The 6,719-nt window shown below is 32.8% G+C and overlaps 1 protein-coding gene across 1 annotated transcript; it reads left to right on the top strand.

Annotated features, from left to right (window-relative positions):
- Positions 1-486: 486 nt before the first annotated feature.
- Positions 487-6,226, top strand: LOC143595250 (uncharacterized). The gene is made up of 5 exons (XM_077074317.1): positions 487-583; positions 730-800; positions 4,567-4,672; positions 5,691-5,823; positions 5,972-6,226. Exons 1-5 carry the CDS (start codon positions 492-494, stop codon positions 6,134-6,136), a joined length of 567 nt encoding a protein of 188 aa, XP_076930432.1. The 5' UTR covers positions 487-491; the 3' UTR covers positions 6,137-6,226.
- The last annotated feature ends 493 nt before the right edge of the window (positions 6,227-6,719 follow it).

The raw sequence follows: 6,719 nt of genomic DNA, 5'->3' as shown, positions 1-6,719 counted from the left end.
ACGCATATACTTTGGTAGAAAGAAGGGGTGGATAGCCATCTTTAGATAACGATTCATATGCCATTTTATAAAAAGAAAGAAAATATGATTTACAAAAACCTTAATAATAATTCAACAACCCACCCACTAAAATTCAAATTCAATTTAATTCATTCATTTATTGAATTGAATTTGTGAGAATGGTCAAACTGAAAATATCTAAGCTTGTTTAGGTGCCAAATGGCCCCAGTTGACGTGACGTGTAGATTAATTCAACGGCAAATAACAACCAAAATCCAAATCCAAATCCAAAAGATCAAAAAAATACAAAACAAAAACAAAGTTGATCAAAATAATAGTAATATTGAAACGACTTGTTCACCTACGAAAGAAAGAGGTTTATTGAATTGTTGGTTTGATATGAATCCAAATTCATCGCAATAATCATCAATCCATATTATTAGAATTAGTGAATCAAATCAGTTGTTCGTTTGACCTACAAAAGTAAAACCATGTCGGATCTGCCCAGACGCTCTGGATTTCGAGGAATCGGCACCTGGATTAACAAGCAGATCGTTGAGCCCTTTACGGAAATCGTTAGCCGGTAATTCATATACGTTCTTAGGGTTTTCGTACCATTTTGTAACCCTAATTTTGTAAATTGGGGGGAAATTTATGTTTTTATGTGATTCAATATTATTATTATTATTATTATTATTATTATTATTATTATTATTATTATTGTTTTAGGGGAGCAGAGCCTAAGGAATTGGCATTTTCTGCAGCTCTTGGCATTACTTTAGGAGTCTTCCCAATTGTTGGTATGCTTTTTATGTTTAACCAAAATTCATTCTAGTTTTTATTTATGTTTAAACTAGGTTATAACCCGTGTGTTACATGGGGTTGAATATAAAAAAACTGAACTTAACATCATTAATTATGTTTAGCATATATGCGCAAAAGCACATTATCAAATAAAAGGATCACATAACACGTAATAAAATTAAAAGTAAGAACATATAATTAAAAACCATTTCATAACGTGGAGCAAAAATATATACCGCTTCAGTTCACCCATGCTGTTAATTCCATCTAAAACATCCCAAAACAGTTTCCAAGTATTTGGGCTCGTCACATACTTAATCCAATATCTCTCATTCAATTAAGTTTAAAACCGAATTTACGTTAAGTCCAAATGCATCCAAATCTCTACCATTAATCTTTTCTTTGTCCAAAGTAACATACATTTCTTATTGACTTATGAAAAGAATTTTACATTAGATGTTCAAGAATTATAAGTTTTAAGTCCAACTCAACCAAAACATTACCCTAAAAAAGTTACCAATGACCGGAAATTAACAAACACATCATGACAGTTTATTTCAAATTAATATACATGACCTTTGCACTTATTCATGTTGGGACCTAGAGCCTTCAAATTTTTAATGGGATTATAGTCAATAGAAAACTTAGAAAAGATAAAGGATAATGAACCTCTTGGGACATGTCCACAAGTAGCCAAGTAGGTTCAAGAAACCTGCCAACAACTATCTACAATGCATCTAGACAAATCAGTATGTTAATATCCCAATAGCTCATACAATCCGATCATTATTACTCTTCTAATACAGGGGAAAAAAATGGTGTGGCTCCATGTAATCCAGAAATTGGAGCACCACACCAATACTCTAGTTGTATTATTGGTCCATCTCATCTTCGGCTTTAGTTTACAAATATTCCTTACATGCCAAATCCATTCATATTTGTTTCTTCTTACGAGCCAAAGCATAATAAAGCTTTCCCTATGATGTTAATGCCATTGCGTGCCTCCAGCCACGGGCCACCCAAGAACTGGGATATCAAAAGACACATTTAGAAACATCGCAATAATTGTAACATCCACACACAATTATTCAATGTAGCTATATAGTGTTAATGGCATAATGTGACACACATTCAAGAAAAAGCAAATACCTGTGATATAAATTGACCTTGCAATGATTGGAGTTTGTGAGGGACAAGATGGTCCTTAAAATCTCCATGGCCTAGTTGACCATATTTGCTCCAACTGAAAGTATAAATATCACCAGAAAGATGACACCGATATCGTATGCCTCCAACCGCCTGCAACAAGCACCATCTTTTCCTCCTGTTACCATTTCAGCCCGTTTACTTAAAAGGTAGTATCCCATGATCCATTATATAGCAACATGTTTGATACTTATTTATTGACTGACAATATATCAAATGGCTACATATACTGATAACTGAAGCTTTCCGGGAATCATGCGATCTTTTCTGTCACCTAACCCCAAATTACCATATCGTCCACAACTCCAACCATATGCTCCACACCAGCAGCCACCATTTTCAAATTTACACCCTAGTTAAAATACATAAAAAATCACGGGTCATTTAATTTTACATGACCATAAACAGAATTTAACAGAAATCTGTAACTTTTACTTGAAAAGCTTCAATCTTTTGTGGGACAAGAGAGTCCTCGGTTGTACCTAAACCAACTTGACCATTTTCTTCATAATGATATTTTCGAAGCCCAATTTTGCCAAGAAAGCAAACTGTGGTAAGTTGACATAATCAAGACAGCCACTACCTGCTAATCTGCTACACAGTCTCAAAACTGCAAGAATGTTAATTTACAAAATAGTTAAAAAAAACTTATAAAATAAAAAATAATTATAGACCTAGAGTAAGCACCATTTAACAAACTTTGTAACTACGATAAAAGAGTGAGTTTTGTAAATTATATGGTATGGCTATAGTGGTTATGAGCAGAGGAGAGATAAAAAGTTATATGGAAAAGTTAAATATGGGGTTACGGTCTGGTCATACTATATAATTTTTTAATATTTTCTGAAAGTGGTTGTGAGTGGAGGAGAGAGAGAGAGAAGATAATGATAAGGGTATAAGAAAATATTATTTAGTTGAACGGAAAAGGAAAAAAAAGTAGTGATTTTTAGTGTAATTATATGGATATGGATAGGAAATGGGCTGGGAATGCTCTTAGTCTAGAGAATTAGGAGTTTAGTATATATTTATCACTAAAAATAGTGACGGACATAGAAATCCTTGGTAAAACAGAATCAGACTTATTCCAAAACATCTTTTAAGTAGACCAATTGAGGGACTGTATGAAAAGAGGTTTCAGTTGAGAAAATAATGCCATATGATAGGTATCCATAATTTGAAGGTACATATCCCAGCTTCAAAAAGAACTTCAAGAATATATATGAAATATTAAGTTTATTAAAAATGGTAACAAAATAATCATTCTCTAATCATATGTAAAAAGATATGAGGAGGTTTATTACAAATAAATGTCTTTATATGGGCTCATTTTGTTGTTTTTCTACTATATTAATATCTAGCTTACTGCACCTGAAAAATGGCTAGACACACCCAGTGTGAACATGAATAATCCTTCACAATAAGAACCAAAACAAAAATCACCTGAAGATCCCCTTGCACTTTGCAGAACTTCAAAGAGTTACTTTCTTCCTTCTCTGGTGTAGGCAGCTTTATTTCTGTATTGTTACTACATGCCATATTCTGTTAGAAAAAAACAACCAATTGCTTCATAACATATAACCTAACAAAATTCCAAATAGTCAAACTTTATTCCAAGTAAGATGTTTAGACCTATAAACTTAAATCAATTACCTATCGTACACCTTAACATGTGGATTCGCAAAGCACTATAATTCCTACTGATGAGTTTCTTATCTGGTGAATTTCTTGCATGACAACACGATTTTATAAACATATTATATTAGATTAAGATTCACAAGATATTTAACATTGGACTTTTTTTTAATTATACTCGATTACAAACCCGAATTAATGATTAACCCGAACCGATAAAACAATAACGAACATGATGTACTGAATAAACATTCAGGTCGGTTAATAATTATGGTTCCAAACTTCTGAAACCCAATTAACTTATACTAAAAAGCTTAAACTTGTGAAAATTTTGCATCAACATAATTCCTAATCGTCCCTCAAAATTAATCGTACAATGCAAAACCCTAGATCTATGTAAACTAAAAATTTATCTTAACTGTAGGCAAAATTAAATAAAAAACGAAGTCAAATCACTCCTTAAACACCGTGAATAATCAATAAATAGCAAAATTGATAACTTGAACCTGATGAGCAAGAATGAGATGAATCGTCCAGAAAATGAAGCAGATTTTGTTTTGTGTGCGTAAGATCTGAGATGAAAAATGAAAATTTAAGTGCGGTGATGAGATGAAATGATAATGATAATTTTGGATCTGATACCTGATTATTGTGTCCTTAAATTTGTATTTGTGGTGGACGATTAGAGATTGAACTTTGAAGGTAGAAGATTAGTTTCAGGGTTTTTGAGAAGAAGAAACGTGGGATGATATTCCAAACTAAACAAAAACCGTCCTACATTTACGTTCTGTGCTCTGGTAAAGCCACGTGTCATAATAATATCAAGTTTGAATAAAAGAGGGGGTTGCTGTGGAGATGACAGGTGTGAGAAAAACCCTGTTTTATTATAATAGTAGATTAAAAAAGTTGTGTTTATGAAAACAGGAGTGACTTTTTTTCTGTGTGTGCTGGCTATAACAATGTTTGGGAGTTATGTCAATGCTCCAACTGTCATGCTCGCCAATTTCGTCGCGACTCCAATAGAGCTCAGGTCAAGTTTCATCTTATTTTTACCCATATTACATATATTTTTTGTTGCCATAATGAAAAGTTGCTCGAGTTTACGGTTTTCAACTTTATTGATCGGAGGTGGGAGTTTTTTTCATCTATTTATGAATGGGTCGGGTTATGCTTAATCTCCCAAGAAAGTATTTCAAGAAAACCCGAATGGGTTAAATGTTACCTACTTGCATGTTTTGTCACCATATTTATTACATATAAACCATTTATCTAAAGATATAATGTAGCTTTTGAAGTTTATACATGACTTATTAGTTATTTTAAAAACCGTAATCCTCTAGGCCAAAAAGTGCTTTAAGTCAACCCGATGCTTACAAAAGTGTACTGGTTGCGTGACCTGTTAACCAACCCGCTCGACCCGTCAATGTTTACTTTTGTTGAAAAATGTTACACCTGCTCAAACTTTGGACTTATTTGATGCTTAAATTTATTACTGTATGTAAATTTAAATCTCACAGTTAATAGGATTAATTGAGACTCTAAATCTTGTAAAAGGAAAACTGCTTGGTTTCTGTCAGCTTGATAGTTTAATAAAGTTGTATCGTTAAATTTCTGTAGATGTTTAACATCAAAAGTCAAAACTTTCCAAAAAAGAAAAATTGCTGTAATTTAATTCGATAGATTCTTACATTATGTCGTTATAGGTGTTTAATATATTACTGGGTTAGAAACCCGTGCATCATACGGGTTGATTAAAGGAAAGATTAATGAAGTTTTGGAAATTATAAAACGGTATTTTGAGATAAAATATAATTGAAGTGGGTCTGAGATAGAAATCAATTTTCTTAAATTTTGCAAGCTGTAAATTTATGTTTCATGAAGGGATGGAAGGTAAAATAAGAGAAGCCAGAAATAGTAGGGTGGGCTCATATGATTGTGACACATGGCAGTGAATAATTACTTATTTATAATCTATATATGACTATTAGCAGTAATTCTTACATTATGTTGTTTTCTTTTTTATAATTTTTGTTTTTATACGCATACAGTTTGATAATAGTGTTCTTACGCTTTGGTGAGTTTCTTACGGGTGGAGCTCACTTTCCTTTAACCACTGATGCTCTAAAGAAGGTATTGACCGGCAAAGCTTCGGCAGAGATCTTGCTAAGCATTGTTCACGCGGTATGTCAATCAATAATCATTTTCTTTTTATCAAAATATTTCATTACCTGATTATTACAACCTAAATCAACTCTAGTTACCTGAATATTAGATAATCAGTTTCTAAACACACTCCATAATCTTAGTAACTTGTTGGCATTATGTGCAGTTGTTGGGGTGGATGGTTTTGGCCCCTTTTATCCTGGGCCTACTGTACATTGCGTTCGTACCATGTTTCACCATGTTGGTCCGTAAACTCAGTTCAGTGTCGATCCCGGAGAGGGATGATGAGCAGTCCTACACCGAGGTGATGCTGAAAGTAAGAGATGTTTGATACTTGTGTTAATAGGGAAATTTGAATGTTATGTTATTTGGTTTCTTCTGTACATGTATATTTGTGTCTTTAGAACTGAAGCTAGTATGATGCATGCTAAGTTCAAAGAATGAAGAGAAAATGACAAATGCCAACTTCTCATGAACAAATGATGAAAATCTTAGTCAAATTTTATTTGCTTTAAATTGAAGGCTGATGATGGATGATGCTATATGATTTTGCAACATCATATTTGCGCGTGTCATGTTTTTACTTTGATCATACGATATTTTAACTGTTAATTAATTTCCGGTTTTGTGCACATATGGAACTCTTGCAGTAACGCATGGCTGGTAAAACTTAAGTTCGATCACTACCCATTATGTTCGCCTAATGTTAGAAAGCTTTATTTTTACTATACTTTATCCCTCATTTGTTCACCTATTGTTCATGTTTCTTGCTTTTCATCTTTAAAATTCTAAAGAAATTGCCTTTTGTTTCTTTCCAAAACAATTTTATTATTATTTTATCTTTCAGCCATTCTTGTTTGAGCAACTTGAGCAACATGCTCTGATCCAACTATAATAACCTCAAAAAGTGAATA

This window comes from Bidens hawaiensis, unplaced genomic scaffold (genome assembly GCF_021521415.1).
Source record: "Bidens hawaiensis isolate Kalapana, Puna unplaced genomic scaffold, B.hawaiensis_p1.1 tig00044843_1, whole genome shotgun sequence".
Classification (NCBI taxonomy): Eukaryota; Viridiplantae; Streptophyta; class Magnoliopsida; order Asterales; family Asteraceae; genus Bidens; species Bidens hawaiensis.
Note: the sequence above shows the minus strand (reverse complement) of the source record. Positions and strands in the feature narration are given on the sequence as shown.

What these genes read in the sequence shown, in the direction of transcription:
- LOC143595250 (XM_077074317.1), top strand. Translation starts at nt 492, where the DNA reads ATGTCGGATCTGCCCAGACGCTCTGGATTTCGAGGAATCGGCACCTGG. An exon ending in GCGACTCCAATAGAGCTCAG is followed by an intron (nt 4,673 to 5,690) that starts GTCAAGTTTCAT and finishes ATACGCATACAG; the next exon opens with TTTGATAATAGTGTTCTTAC. An exon ending in TGCTAAGCATTGTTCACGCG is followed by an intron (nt 5,824 to 5,971) that starts GTATGTCAATCA and finishes CATTATGTGCAG; the next exon opens with TTGTTGGGGTGGATGGTTTT.